At 44.2% G+C, this 15757-nt stretch overlaps 1 protein-coding gene across 4 annotated transcripts in view; it reads left to right on the top strand.

Annotated features, from left to right (window-relative positions):
- The window catches only part of MTCL1 (microtubule crosslinking factor 1), a 126014-nt gene that overhangs the window by 11543 nt on the left and 98714 nt on the right, over nucleotides 1-15757 (top strand). For all 4 annotated transcript variants that reach the window (XM_057526103.1, XM_057526101.1, XM_057526102.1 and 1 more), the window contains exon 3: nucleotides 830-988. In XM_057526103.1, the coding sequence (XP_057382086.1) occupies nucleotides 830-988 (159 nt within the window). The remainder of the gene's footprint in view (nucleotides 1-829; nucleotides 989-15757) is intronic.

Here is a 15757-nt window from a genome sequence, read left to right on the forward strand (position 1 = left end):
ATTTAACTGAAAGAGAAATAGGATCATAACTTATTGTCTAAAGTGTCTTTGAGAATCATTGGTGGAAGTGGGAATGAGGTGAAGAAATCCGAGACTTTATTCCACTTGTCCTCTCCACCATGGCTTCTCTCCTGCCCCAATTATCAAATCATTTATCTAGAGATGAATTATGTATAATGTCCTCCTTATTGGACGAGTCCTTAGGAAATCTCATTTAGCCTTTCATTATGATAACAGGAAAGGAATCTTTGTAACTCTCAAATGTATAAACCACTAACAAAATGTCATTCAATGTGATATAAAGGTGATTTATATTTCTCTCACAAAAATCTCCTTCCTTATTTCCTTTTAGAAAGTAAAAATGTTTAACTGCCTTTAGCATTCAAATATTTTACCAGAGTAGACAATTTAAAACTTGACTACATGAAACATCTACTGCATACAGAATTACTTCATTTGTTTTTTTTAAGCAGGTAGGTTTTGTATTATTTTGGGGAACAGAAATGTTTATTTTTTTGATGATGATGGTGATGATTTTTAACTTGTCATTTAAAGCATGTGCTCCTGGGATATTGGTATTCTAGAAGGAGCAGGGCCTTGCAAAGTGGCCTTTAATCCAGATGAATGTCATATTTTCCCTTAATGTGGATTTCATGTTTCAAACTAATACCTTCCTCCTTTAAAACTAGGTTTGTTAATATTGCCAGGATCTTTCCTTTTTGGTGTAATATAATATTCCTTAATGATTCTGCCTCTGAAGTTGTTTGGAGGTACCCTTAGCACACAGAAAGCTTCCCTTCCTGATGACGGTCTCTGTGGGTTGATGCAGGTGGCCAAAGATGTGTCGGTCAGGTTGCACCATGAACTTGAAACTGTGGAGGAAAAGAGAGCTAAAGCTGAAGATGAGAATGAAACTCTCCGACAGCAGATGATTGAAGTGGAAATATCCAAACAGGCCCTCCAAAACGAGCTGGAGAGACTGAAGGAGGTAAGTCAGACATGGATGGGGATTTGCCCCTTGGGTTGAATTGTGAGGGACTTGGGACTCCAAGTGTCCTATTCTTACCATGGTCTAAGGCAGGGGTTGGCCAGCAACGGTTTGAATGGCCTGGGAACGAAGAATGGTTTTTACATTTTTCATAGCATTGTTGGGGGAAAAAAAAATCACACAGAAAATACACCTAAAAAAGCAAAGATGATGGTGTGACAGAGGCTGTGTTGCTTGCAAAGCCTGAAATATTTGCTCTCTGGCCCTTTATGGAAAAGGCTTGTTGAACCCTGCTCTAAAGCTATTTTTTATAATTTCCATTCCGATGAGCTGGCCATTAATTCCCTTTATGGGTCCAAGCGAGGTTTATTATTACTAGAATACAAAATAAGGCGGTAGCATTTTTCTCGAGAGCCTTCTCTTCCAGTGAGCTGGAAAATACGTTACGCTTGTTCATTATCCTGTGTCAGCAGATGATGGGTGTGTGCTGCCTATGTCTGTCATTCAGCCAATATGATTTATTTATTTATTTAACATCTTTACTGGAGTATAATTGCTTTACAATGGTGTGTTAGTTTCTGCTGTATGACAAAGTGAATCAGCTATACATATACATACATCCCCATATCTCCTCCCTCTTGCATCTCCCTCCCACCCTCCCTATCCCACCCCTCTAGGTGGTCACAAAGCACCGAGCTGATCTCCCTGTGCTATGAGGCTGCTTCCCACTAGCTATCTGTTTTACATTTGGTAGTGTATATATGTCCATTCCACTCTCTCACTTCATCCCAGTTTACTCTTCCCCCTCTGCGTATCCTCAAGTCCATTCTCTACATCTGCGTCTTTATTCCTATCCTGCTCCTAGGTTCTTCATAACCTTTTTTTTCTTTAGATTCCATATATATGTGTTAGCATATGGTATGTTTTTCTCTTTCTGACTTACTTCACTCTGTGTGATGGACTCTAGGTCCATCCACCTCACTACAAATAACTCAATTTTGTTTCTTTTTATGGCTGAGTAATATTCCATTATATATATTGCCACATCTTCTTTATCCATTCATCTGTCGATGGACACTTAAGTTGCTTCCATGTCCTGGCTATTGTAAACAGAGCTGCAATGAACATTGTGGTACATGACTCTTTTTGAATTATGGTTTTCTCAGGGTATATGCCCAGTAGTGGGATTGCTGGGTCGTATGGTAGTTCTACTTTTACTTTTTTAAGGAACCTCCATACTGTTCTCCATAGTGGCTGTGTCAATTTACATTCCCACCAACAGTGCAAGAGGGTTCACTTTTTTTTTAATAAATTTATTTATTTTATTTATTTATTTTTGGCTGTGTTGGGTCTCCGTTGCTGTGTGAGGGCTTTCTCTAGTTGTGGCGAGTGGAGGCTACTCTTCGTTGCGGTGCACGGACTTCTCACTGAGGTGGCCTTTCTTGTTGTGGAGCATGGGCTCTAGGCGCGCAGGCCTCAGTAGTTGTGGCACGTGGGCTTGGCCGTTGTGGCTCGCGGGCTCTAGAGCGCAGGATCAGTAGTTGTGGCGCACGGACTCAGCCACTCTGCAGCATGTGGGATCTTCCCAGACCAGGGCTCAAACCCGTGTCCCCTGCACTGGCAGGCGGACTCCTAACCACTGCACCACCAGGGAAGCCCGAGGGTTCCCTTTTCTCCACACCCTCTCCAGCATTTATTGTTTGTAGATTTTTTGATGATGGCCATTCTGACCTGTGTGAGGTGATACCTCATTGTAGTTTCGATTTGCATTTCTCTAATGATCAGTGATGTTGAGCATCCTTTCATGTGTTTGTTGGCAATCTGTATATCTTCTTTGGAGAAATGTCTCTTTAGGTCTTCTGCCCATTTTTGGATTGGGTTGTTCGTTTTTTTTTGATACTGAGCTGCATGAGCTTGTAAATTTTGGAGATTAATCCTTTGTCAGTTGCTTCATTTGCAAATATTTTCTCCCATTCTGAGGGTTGTCTTTTCATCTTGTTTATGGTTTCCTTTGCTGTGCAAAAGCTTCTAAGTTTCATTAGGTCCCATTTGTTTATTTGTGTTTTTATTTCCATTTCTCTAGGAGGTGGGTCAAAAAGGATCTTGCTGTGATTTATGTCATAGAGTGTTCTGCCTATGTTTTCCTCTGTTTTATAGTGTCTGGCCTTACATTTAGGTCTTTAATCCATTTTGAGTTTATTTTTGTGCATGGTGTTAGGGAGTGATCTAATTTCATTCTTTCACATGTAGCTGTCCAGTTTTCCCAGCACCACTTATTGAAGAGGCTGTCTTTTCTCCATTGTATATTCTTTCCCCCTTTATCAAAAATAAGGTGACCATACGTGCATGGGTTTATCTCTGGGCTTTCTATCCTGTTCCATTGATCTATATTTCTGTTTTTGTGCCAGTACCAAACTGTCTTGATTACTGTAGCTTTGTAGTATAGTCTGAAGTCTGGGCACCTGATTCCTCCAGCTCCGTTTTTCTTTCTCAAGGTTGCTCTGGCTATTTGGGGTCTTTTATGTTTCCATACAAATTGTGAAAATTTTTGTTGTAGTTCTGTGAAAAATGCCATTGGTAGTTTGATAGGGATTGCATTAAATCTGTAGATTGCTTTGGGTAGTAGAGTCATTTTCACAATGTTGATTTTTCCAATCCAAGAACATGGTGTATCTCTCCATCTGTTTGTATCGTCTTTAATTTCTTTCATCAGTGTCTTATAATTTTCTGCATACAGGTCTTTTGTCTTCTTAGGTAGGTTTATTCCTAGGTATTTTATTCTTTTTGTTGCAATGGTAAATGGGAGTGTTTCCTTAATTTCTCTTTCAGATTTTTCATCATTAGTGTATAGGAATGCAAGAGATTTCTGTGCATTAATTTTGTATCCTGCTACGTTACCAAATTCATTGATTACCTCTAGTAGTTTTCTGGTAGAGTCTTTAGGATTCCCTATGTATAGTATCATGTCATCTGCAAACAGTGACAGTTTTACTTCTTCTTTTCTGATTTGGATTCCTTTTATTTCTTTTTCTTCTTTGATTGCTGTGGCTAACACTTCCAAAACGATGTTGAATAATAGTGGTGAGAGTGGGCAACCTTGTCTTGTTCCTGATCTTAGTGGAAATGGTTTCAGTTTTTCACCATTGAGAACGATGTAGCCAGTATGATTTAAACACAGATTTCTTTTAAATTTTAAGGAGTGAATGTGTTCTAGCAAAGTGGTCTAGACAGTGCATATGTATTTTTTTTCATTTGCTACAGTAATGCAAATCCTGTTTTGTTGTTGACTTCCATTATACAATTAAAGCTGAATGTTCTCTTGGAAAATATCCTGCCTATTGATGAAGTTCAAAACTGTTTGTGAGGGCTTTAAGATGATGGCTAAAGCCAGTGTGTTACCTGCCAACAGCCTCACTTAGCACTTCGTGGTTCCTTTGGGTTTGTTTCCTGATTCAGCCAGTCCTTGGTCATCCGTCCATCTGCCCTTCCACCCACACTTCACTCAGGCCCTGACTGGGCCCTGGGGGAGGCGGATGTGAATATGGCAGCACAGGTGCTGCCCTCAAGCTGTTTACTGATCTGACACATTATGGATTTGGGTAAATTCTGTGTACGTCGCCACTTCCGTGAAAGTGCTGCGTGTTCTATTTCTTCGTCCCTCATCACTGTCCCCTTTGTGAATACTCTGTGGGCTCTGTCCGGGTCACTGAGGGTGCCTGCAGCAGTGCCTGCCCTCGGGGGACATTGGGGACTCGCCGGGTGAGTGGGGGATGAAGATGAGAGCGTGGAGCCGTGCCGAGCTTCACGGTGGAGGAGGGGGAACCCGGGCAGGTTTGTCCCCGTGGGTGACCCTCCTCTGGTTGTGATCTCACCTCTACACTTGTGCGTTCTAATAACTTACTTCCCTCTTTTCCCTTTGGTCCGAGTTTGCCAGGAGGTAGGCCGTAATGGTTCCTTTTCTCAAAATTTCCAGCTTGAGCCTGACCTTGAGGGTACAGACAACAACTTTGAAGTATATTTTATAAATTTTATATGCGTGTATGTTTTTATATAAATAGGTAAATTATACATACATAAGTAAAGACGTGTTGAAAGCGAGCAGGGATTCTTTTGCACACATTGAAATGGATTTGTGAAGGACCTGGCATCGGGTCACGAATAGTTCTTTGGGGTGAGAAATGATCACTGACATTGGCGGCCCAGGCTGGCTGTGAGGAAGGGGTGGGGCGCTGGCCCCTCCCTTTCTTTACAGCTTAAAATTACTCAGAAGGATTGCTCACTTGGGACACAATCATAGTATTTTACCTCCAGAGTCGCAGTCAGACTGGTGGGGCTGCATATTGACACCAAAGTTTTCAACGAAGCATGAACCTGAGAGTCTGAGGAGGGTTGGACGCTGGTGGACCATTCTGGAAGCAGAGAAGGATGAACCAGCCACACAGGGTTCAGAGGTGGCAGAGGAGATGCTTATCAGAAAATTCGAGCTGGGGTCTCCGTGAATGGGTTCTTTGTAGCAAAGCCAGAACAGACTTTCTTGTGGGTTTCGCTCTAGAGGGAGGATCATGTTTTCTCTGTCCTGAGCCGTACTGGTTATTGTTCAGCTCTGAAGTTTGGTAAGTGGACCATGCGCCACATTCTGAGAAAGGCCAGGGCAGTTTGTGCGTGTGTCTCCACGACAGGCGTGGTTGCAGATGTGTCTGTGCCCCTCGGAGGACAGTGACACGCTGCATCTCTGTGCCCCTCGGCTCTGTCTCTGGGGCTTCTCTCTGCAGCTGCAGACTGCTTTCAGCCACCTGGTGGCCTCCTCCAGGGTGGGTTTCTGGTCACCCTTCAAACTCAGACTGTCCAGGAACAGACTTGTCACCTTTGCCCCCACCTGTACCTTCTTTTATCTTTCCCAGCTGTGTTAATGGTGTCACTGTCCTTTTAGTCACCCCGGCTTAAGTGATGGCAATTATCCTTACCCCTCCTGCTCCCCACCCTCAGTTGCCTGCTGCTCTGCTTTCACGGTCTTAGAAATTCTTTCTCACTGGTACATGCTACATGGACGAACCTCGAAAATACACCAAGTGAAAGAAGCCAGACATTGTGTGAGTCCATTTATAGGAAATGTTCAAATAGGTAAATCCATAGACAGAAAGCAGCTTAGTGGTTTTCAGGGACCGGGGGGAGGGAGAAAGGAGACTGACTGGAGTTTCCTTTTGGGGTGATGACAGTGTTTTGGAACTGGATGGAGGTGATGGTTGCACAACATTGTGAATGTACTAAATGCCACTGGATTGTACACTTTAAAATGGTTAATTTTAACCTCTTAAACATTTTGACTTTCTCTATCCACGCTTTCACTCATCTCTCAAATGAGTATTTGAGGGCAGACACTCTGTGGTCACCACATTAAAGGATGCACTACTTCTAGTCGTTCCCTTTTCTGTTTTACCTTCTGTATCCCCCAAATCCGACAGTGTTAATGCTCGGCTTAAACAAACAAACTTGCCTTGGGCCGGATTGTCTAGAGCTTTAGCATGACAACAGAGGTCCTTTCCCGCCTGGCCCATCCCTGTCTCCCAGCTGGGGTTCCCACCCCTTGGCAGGAAACCCTGCAGTGAACTAAAAGGCAGTTGAGAAGGATGAGAAGAGACAGGCCCTCTGGTCCTCTTGAACTCGTAGAGGTGTGTCTTGGAAAAGTCGCTTTCTCCACAGATAGATGAGACGCTTAAAGAAGGCTGATAGTATTAACCCCTCTGGAATTGTCCCTTCTGGATAGCAGCTTCCTTGCTGGCTGGCTTCCTGTGCTGTTCATGCCATGTCCATGCCACATGGATGAACCCCCATATACCATGGTACATGCTACATGGACGAACCCCCATATACCCAAACCCCCATATACCACTTCACTTGTGCAAAGCTCAAAAATTTTTTGCCCTTTTTTTGGGGGCATATATTTCTTCTAGTACTCTTTCTATGGTGGAATATCTCAAAAGGTTGAAAATAGTTAACCTTAGTTTAGTTTCAACTCCCTGAAGATTGCCCAAGTGCTTTCACTCAACTGTATTTCTTTCATTCTACCGAAAGGTTTTTTGAGTACATGCTAGACACAAATAATAACTAGCCAAGTTAGTTGACACTTGCAAGGGACAGAGGCATGTTTTAGATCACTCCTGGGAACTAGGGTTAGTGAATGGAACCACAGGAACCAACTAGCTGTCAGATAGCTCTTGGGAACATCTGTCATCACCATTCAGGACATGATACTGATTCCCTGGGTTTGGTTGAGACTCCTTGTGTGCCAAGTAAATGATCAGATTTTGTAACTTTGAGTGCTTGAGAGGAATTGTATATGCTCTAGTTTTGGGGTGAAGATGTTGAATCCATTAGACTGAAGACTTTCCAACTTGAACTATAACTCGCAACAGGAAGGACATTTTATACCATCACTGAATAAACAAATGGAAAGGTTTCACCAAAATGCTTATTTTTTTGCCATATAGGATGCGTTCTGATATTTTCAGTTCTATTTTTTTCTGATGGTTGTAAGTTCAATCCATTACTAGATTGCCACAATTTGGAGAAAAAAAAAGTATCAGATCATTTGTTAATTGTGTTGTTCATATTTTCTATATCCTTTATAGTTTTGTTTTGTCTGCTAAATACATCTCTTTAAGATGAAGATGTGTTAAAATCACCCATTATAATTCTACATTTAAATTTTCTTCTTGTAATATGTCACTTTGCTTTTTAGACTTTGAATATGAATGCATAAAGATTTAGAACTTTTTTTTGTTGTGAGTTGTTGCCTTTATCATTTGATAATGACCTCTTTATTCTGATGTCTTGCTTTTTGCTGTAAAGCCTACTTTGTCTGCTTTTATCATCTACACCAAATTTCTTTTAGTTAGTATTTGCCTGGTATAGCTTTTTTTGTGATTCTGTAAGTTTTATTTTTTCTACACCATTATGTTTTAGGTGTATTTCTTCTGAATGAACTATAGCTACCTTTAAAAAGGAATCTGGGAATCTTTGTTTTAAACTTGTAAATTTAATCCAGTTACATTTATTGTGGTTATTAATGTGTTTGAATTTATTTCTGTCATTATATTTTATGCTCTCTATATTCCATGCCTTTTCTTTTTTTTAACATCTTTATTGGAGTATAATTTCTTTACAATGATGTGTTAGTTCCTACTTTATAACAAAGTGAACCAGCTATACATATATCCCCGTATCTCCTCCCTCTTGCGTCTCTATCCCACCCTCCATGCCTTTTCTTTGTTTCTTTTTTCTATTTATTTTTTTAAGATTTTTTTTTTAAATTTAATTAATTAATTAATTAATTAATTTATTTATTTATGGCTGTGTTGGGTCTTCGTTTCTGCGCGAGGGCTCTCTCTAGTTGTGGCAAGCGGGGGCCACTCTTCATCGCGGTGCGCGGGCCTCTCACTATCGCGGCCTCTCTTGTTGCGGAGCACAGGCTCCAGACGTGCAGGCTCAGTAATTGTGGCTCATGGGCTTAGTTGCTCCGCAGCATGTGGGATCTTCCCAGACCAGGGCTCAAACCCGTGTCCCCTGCATTGGCAGGCAGACTCTCAACCACTGCGCCACCAGGGAAGCCCAAGATTTTTTTTTTTGATGACCATTTTTAAAGCCTTTACTGAATTTGTTACAGTATTGCTTCAGTTTCATGTTTTGTTTTTTTGGCCACAAGGCATGTGGGATCTTCACTCCCCAGCCAGGGATCAAACCCGCACATGGTCCCCTGCATAGAACCACTGGACTGCCAGGCAAATCCCTCTATTTTTTAATGTTGATTTCTCTCTGAGTTTTTAATTCCCATGTTCTCTCTCTTGGTTAGGAAGTTATACATTCTATTACTATTATTTTAATGATCACTCTTACTTTTTTTTGTTTTTTTTTTTTTAATTTTATTTATTTATTTATTTATTTATGGCTGTGTTGGGTCTTCGTTTCTGTGCGAGGGCTTTCTCTAGTTGCAGCAAGTGGGGGCCACTCTTCATCGCAGTGCGCGGGCCTCTCACTATCACGGCCTCTCTTGTTGCGTAGCACAGGCTCCAGGCATGCAGGCTCAGTAATTGTGGCTCACGGGCTTAGTTGCTCCGCGGTATGTGGGATCTTCCCAGACCAGGGCTCAAACCCGTGTCCCCTGCATTGGCAGGCAGATTCTCAACCACTGCGCCACCAGGGAAGCCCGATTCTTACGTTTTTAACATGCATGTTTCTCAATGTCTAAAACTAATCACTGTCTATATTCTTTTCCTGAATAATACAAGCATCTTAGAAAGCTTCAACTCCAACTCCTTTCATACTATTATTACCCAGTATTTCAGTTTCATCTTTTTAAAATCATCTCCCCACCTAAGCTGACTAATTTCATAGCTAATTCTTATTTAGATTCATTTGCACATTTTCCAGTCTGTTATCATTGCTTCTTGAGTGTTGCTCCTTCCTTCTGAGTTCAGTTTCCTTCTCGCTGATCTATTAATACATCTTTTAGTGGTTTATATCAGTAAATGATATTGTCTAAAATACTTTTATTTCCTACTCAGTCTTGAAAGATATTTAGTTGGGCATAGAATTCTAACACTTTGAAGATAGTATTTTTATTATCTTTTGGCTCTATTTTGCTTATCAAGAGGTCTGCTGTTAGATAATTCTCATTTTTGTAGATAATCTGTCTTTACTTCCTGGTTACTTTTATGCTTTTCTCTGCGTGTTTGGTATTCTGTAGTTTGAATCAAATGTATCTAGATTTATTTTTATTTTGCTCAACACTCATTGCCAATCTGAGTTTTTGTCTTTCATAAACTCTGAAAAATTCTCACTCTTTGAATAGTCTTCTGTAGTGAAACTATCTCTTTGAATCACGTTTCTTCCCCATCCTCTGTATTTCTTCTAGAATTCCTGTTAGTCTTATGTGGGCCTTATGTTGGCCATTCTTATTCCATCTTCCGTCTGGCATCTCACTTACCTGTTCTTTTTTTTTTTTTTTTAAGATATTTTTATTTTTATCTCTCTGTGCTACATTCTGGATAATTTCTTGTCCAAGTTACTAATTCTCTTCTTTACAAGAGAATTACAGTTTTATTCATCCACTAACTTTTCATTTCTAGAAGTTTTAAAAAGTTGCTTGTTCTTTTTCATAGTTTCTTCTTTCTTCATCATCTCATAGTTCTTGCTTTAAATCTTTAAACATTTTAAAATCAGTCTTTTTCAGTTCTGTTGAGTTCTTGATGTTACTAAGCCTTCAGTTTGTCTGATCTGGTGACTCTTACAGTGGATTTTATTACGAGTCCTTCTTAGTAGGAATTCCATGAAGTTTGTCGAAATGTCCTCCTAGGGAGCTTTTGTGTTGGTCTTTTCTGGAGGCCTTGGTGGTATCATTGGTCCAAATATAGTCCTTAATTTTTGGCTTGTGGAGTTGTGTACCAAATGGGTATCAGTTGGACATTGAACTTGCATAGGCCTAGGGTATTTTCATATTTCAAAAGAGATTTTTTTCCACCACCCAGTGTCCTGAGCAGAAGCTTACCCTCCCCTCCTCGAGGGATTTTTAGTTTACTTCAGTGGGGGTGCATCTCCACAATGGGTTGCCTTGGTGCATTGATCGAAGCCTCTTCTTACACCCCTGGCCTATTTCTGGTAACTCCCACCATCCCCTCCTGCCCCCCTTAACACATACCCTTGTGCTCATGGCTCTGGTTTCCAATCCCTTAGGCACTGCGGACACTAGGGAATTTTCCTTCTTTGTGTGTGTGAGTTCAGCTGTGTATAAATTTTTGCTTGTTATATTTTCTCTAGCATTCCTAGCTGTTTACTGGGGGGCGGGGCTCACGATAGCTCCCTGTGCCGTGTTGCCAAAACAGGATGTGACCCTTCTGGGGCCCCAGAGTAACCCCGTGTGTCCTCTGTCTCCCGACCCAGCACTTCATCCCTGCCTCTTTCTGTGGCTCCCCGACCCCCGAAGACCTCAGAGCCTTTCCCTTTTCATGGCTTCTCCACGTTGTGCCTCCTCCTCACTATCTTCTCTTGCAGTGGCTGCTGTAGTCTGAATGTCTGTGTTAACCCCAGATTCATGTTAAATCCTAATCCCCAATTAGATGCTGTGAGGAGGTGGAGCCTGTGGGAGGTGATTAGGTCATGAGGGCAGAGCGTCTCCCACTTCACAAGGATTAGTGTCCCCCTAAGAGGGACCCCATACAAGCACCCTCATTCCATCTATCATGTGAGGACACACTGGGACCTGGCCGTCTATGAACCAGGAAGCGGGTCCTCACCAGACAAGGAATCTGCCAGCATCTTGATCTTAGATTTCTCAGCCTCCAGGACTGTGGGAAATGATGTCTGTTCTTTAAGCCCCCCAGTCTCTGGTATTTTGTCAGAGCAGCCTGAATGGATTAAGACAGTCTTTCTACTTTTTTCTCACCCAGTGGGTGAGGACTTTTTTCTGTGTGTCATTATATTCAAACTATCAGGTGTCCATAATGTCTGGAAACAAAGGTGTACAAACATAGTAAGTGGCTTTATTGCTGTCATGCTACACTTTAATAGCATTGTCTGTGATTTCAGAGTTTATGGTCCCCCTTGTAAGAAAAAGATGTGTGTGGGTGAGTCGGTGTGAAGCATGTATGGGCAGAGTCCTCGTGCCTGGGTGCCTCCCGGGCCCTGACCAGGTTGTCATCGGCCGCCGTGGAGTCCCTCAGGCCTCGGCCCTGGCCGGTCAGCAGTGGACAGAAGGACGGGCAGGCCGGGTGGATGAGGCAGCCATCCTATGTGGGAGCCTGGCGGGCTCTGTGGGCGCCTCAGGGAACACGCAGCACCTGCTCTACTTTGCTGACCTGAGTTTGGAGGGAGGGTGACAAGCTAGAGAGCAGGATGGGGAGAGCAGTCCGGTGTCCTGAGTGGTCTCGGTTATGTGCCTGCTAACTTAATAACGAGGTGACATGGGAAGGAGTGGGAGCAGGAAGAACTGGAGGTGTCTGGTTAAGTCCTTTTCCCAAACGCTGAAACATGAGTCTGGGGGGGGGTGTGTGCGTGTGCATATTCATGTGTGTGTGCATGTGCATGCAGTGTCAACACAGGGATCTGGAGGGAAACGGCCTTTGTGTGTCCTGCACACACCCCGAGGGCAGGGGTACGATTGGACTAGAGCCCCATCAACCAAGGGAATGACCCCTAAGGCCGGGAGATGCAGAGCTCAGGGGCCTGGAGGGTGAGGAGCAGGGCAGGAAGCACAGGAGGCCTTGGCAGGAACAGCTTTAAATGCTTCAGCCATGGGGCTTCCCTGGTGGTGTAGTGGTTAAGAATCCAACTGCCAGTGCAGGGGACACGGGTTCGATCCCTGGTTCGGGAAGATCCCACATGCTGTGGAGCAGCTAAGCCCGTGTGCCACAACTACTGAGCCCACGTGCCTAGAGCCCGTGCTCTGCAACAAGAGAAGCCACCACAAGAAGCCCACGCACCGCAACGAAGAGTAGCCCCCGCTCTCCACAACTAGACAAAGCCCGCGTGCAGCAACAAAGACCCAACACAGCCAAAAAAATTTTAAAATAAAATAAAATGCTTCAGCTGTAAATGGCACAGTTTTGGTGTCTGGGAAGAAGGGGAGTGTGTGTGCAGTTAAACAACCATAAATAGCACTAATGGCTGATTCACTGTTGTTGGAAGGGATGGGCGAGAGCCTGTCGAGCGCTGTGCTGGTGCCCGGAACCCGGCCCTCGAGCCATTTCTTGTGGAAATCAAGGTGGAATCACATCAAGGTTTTCTACGAGGCTAGTGAAGGTCGGGCGGCCCCCTCACCGTGGGTCCTGGCCAGGCTGGGACTTACCCACGCCTCCGACCCAGCACCCCTCCCCTCTCCTCTGTCCTCCAGACCTTGGCTCAAGCCCCACCTCCTCCTTTGCTGTGAACTTGGAAGGAGGAGGCCGGTGGGCAGGTGGGCACTGTAGGGGTGGAGGGGAGCTCTGTGCAGACGCCTGGACGGGGGGCCACTGGGGAAGCTGCTGGAGGAGGAGTGGGTCCAGGAGGAAGGGCATCTGCCTCTTGCTCTGACCCACTAATGCTTCTCTATAAAATTAATTTCTACTTTTGGAAGTATTCATTAAGCTGCTGCTTTCATCTCTACTGAGAAAATTATAGGAAGAAGGAGGGCAGAATTCACCTGTAGAGTGAGCACAGCCCTCTCAGCCCACCTCACCCCTGCTCCCCCCGGACTGTACCTAGAGTCCCACCTCTACTAGTGACATGCAGCCCATCCTTTAAGATTCTCCCAGAAATGCCATCTCCTTCTTGAAGCCTTCCCCAGCACTCTTTTTCTGAACTCTTTCATGAGGCCCTTGCAGATTCTCATGCAGTTGTAAGAAATAATATAGAAAGGTCCCATGTACCCTTTACCCTGTTTCCCCCAAGTTTTTGTTTGTTTTGGTTTTTCGGCCGCACTGCCGGGCATGCAGGATCTTAGTTCCCTAACCAGGGATCGAACCTATGCCCCCTTTGCATGATCGAACTCATGCAAAGTGCAGAGTCTTAACCACTGGACTGCCAGGTAAGTCCCTCCCCCAAGTTTTATTAGGTAACATAAAACTCTGGTATGATCTCACAACTGGGATATCACATTGGTTCAGTCAAGCTACAGAACAGGAATCCATCACGTTGATCTTTTAGGCCACACCCGCTTCCCTCCTGTCCCAGCTCCCATCCCGCACCCCTGCACCCACTGCTGTGGTCTCCGTTTCTGTAATTGTGTCATTTCAAGAATATGACAAATGGAGTCACACAGTGTGTAACCTTTGGGGACTGGCTTTTTTCACTCAGCATCATTCTCTGGAGATCTGCCCAGGTTGTGGACACATCTGTGGTCTGTGCTTTTTTTTTTTTAATTAAACTTTTTTAAAATTTATTTTTCGCTGCGTCAGGTCTTTATGTGGGCTTTCTTTAGTTGTGGCAAGCAGGGGCTCGTCTTCATTGTGGAGCGTGGGCTTCTCACTGCGGTGGCTTCTCTTGTTGTGGCTCGCGGGCTCTAGGCGTGCGGGCTCAGTAGTTGTGGCGCACAGGCTTAGTTGCTCCGCAGCATGTGGGATCCTCCTGGACTAGGGCTCAAACCCATGTCCCCTGCATTGGCAGGTGGATTCTTTTTTTTTTTTTTTTTTTTAATTATTTATTTATTTATTTATGGCTGTGTCGGGTCTTCGTTTCTGTGCGAGGGCCTTCCCCAGTTGCGGCAAGCGGGGGCCACTCTTCATCGCGGCCTCTCTTGTTGCGGAGCACAGGCTCCAGACGCGCAGGCTCAGCAATTGTGGTTCACGGGCCCAGCCGCTCCGCGGCACGCGGGATCCTCCCAGACCAGGGCTCGAACCCATGTCCCCTGCACTGGCAGGCAGACCCTCAACCACTGCGCCACCAGGGAAGCCCCCAGCAGGTGGATTCTTAACCACTGAGTCACTAAAGAAGTCCCCTTTTTTTTAAAAATTTATTTTTGGTTGCATTAGGTCTTTGTTGCTGCGTGTGGGCTTTCTCTAGTTGCGACAAGCGAGGGCTACTCTTTGTTGCGGTGCGCGGGCTTCTCATTGTGGTGGCTTCTCTTGTTGTGGAGCACAGACCCTAGGTGTGGGGGCTTCAGTAGTTGCAGCACATGGGCTCAGTAGTTGTGGCTTGCAGGCTCAGTAGTTGTGGCGTACAGGCTTAGTTGCTCCGCAGCATGTGGGATCTTTCTGGACCAGGGCTTAAACCTGTGTCCCCTGCATTGGCAGGCAGATTCTTAAGCACTGCTCTACCAGAGAAGTCCAGTGCCTTTTTATAGCTGAGGAGTGGTCCACGGTGACCATGCACCACAGGGGGCTTAACCAGTCTGGTTGAAGGACATCTGGGTCGTTTCCAGGTTAAGGCTATTATGAATAAAGTTGCCGCGAACGTCTATGTGCAGGTTTTTGTGGGAACATCAGCCTTCATTTCTCTGGGGTAAATGCTCAGTTCCTGGGTCATATGGTAGTTGCATATTTCTTTTTCTTTCTTTCTTTTTTTTTTTAAGAAAGTGCCCAACTGTTTTCCAGAGTGGCTACACCATTTAATGTTCTCACCAGGCATGCGCAAGTGCTCCATTGCTCTGCGTCCTCACTGGCATTTGGTGTTGTCACTTCTTCATTTTGGCCATTCTGATAGGAGATATCTCTTTGTGGTTTTAATGTGCATTTCCCTAATGGCTAATGATGTTAGATATATTTTCATGTCATATTTGCCACCTGTATGTCCTCTTTGGTGTCTTCATGTCTTTTGCCCATTTTCTTTTTTTTAAAATTAAGTATTTATTTATTTATTTATTTATGGCTGTGTTGGGTCTTCGTTTCTGTGGGAGGGCTTTCTCCAGTTGTGGCAAGCTGGGGCCACTCTTCATCGCGGTGCGCGGGCCTCTTACTATCGTGGCCTCTCTTGTTGCGGAGCACAGGCTCCAGACGCGCAGGCTCAGTAGTTGTGGCTCACGGGCCTAGTTGCTCCGTGGCATGTGGGATCTTCCCAGACCAGGGCTCGAACCCGTGTCCCCTGCATTAGCAGGCAGATTCTCAACCACTGCGCCACCAGAGGAGCCCTCTTTTGCCCATTTTCTAATTAGATTGCTTATTTTACTGTTGTGTGTTTTTTTTTCTAACTGCTGAGTTTTGAGAGTTCTTCTAGATACTTGGTCAGATAAATGGTTTACAAGTATTTTCTCCCACTCTGCAGTTTGTCTTCCATCCTTTCAGCAGGGTCTTTCCCAGGGCAAGT

Source organism: Balaenoptera acutorostrata, chromosome 13 (genome assembly GCF_949987535.1).
Source record: "Balaenoptera acutorostrata chromosome 13, mBalAcu1.1, whole genome shotgun sequence".
NCBI classification, from domain to species: Eukaryota; Metazoa; Chordata; class Mammalia; order Artiodactyla; family Balaenopteridae; genus Balaenoptera; species Balaenoptera acutorostrata.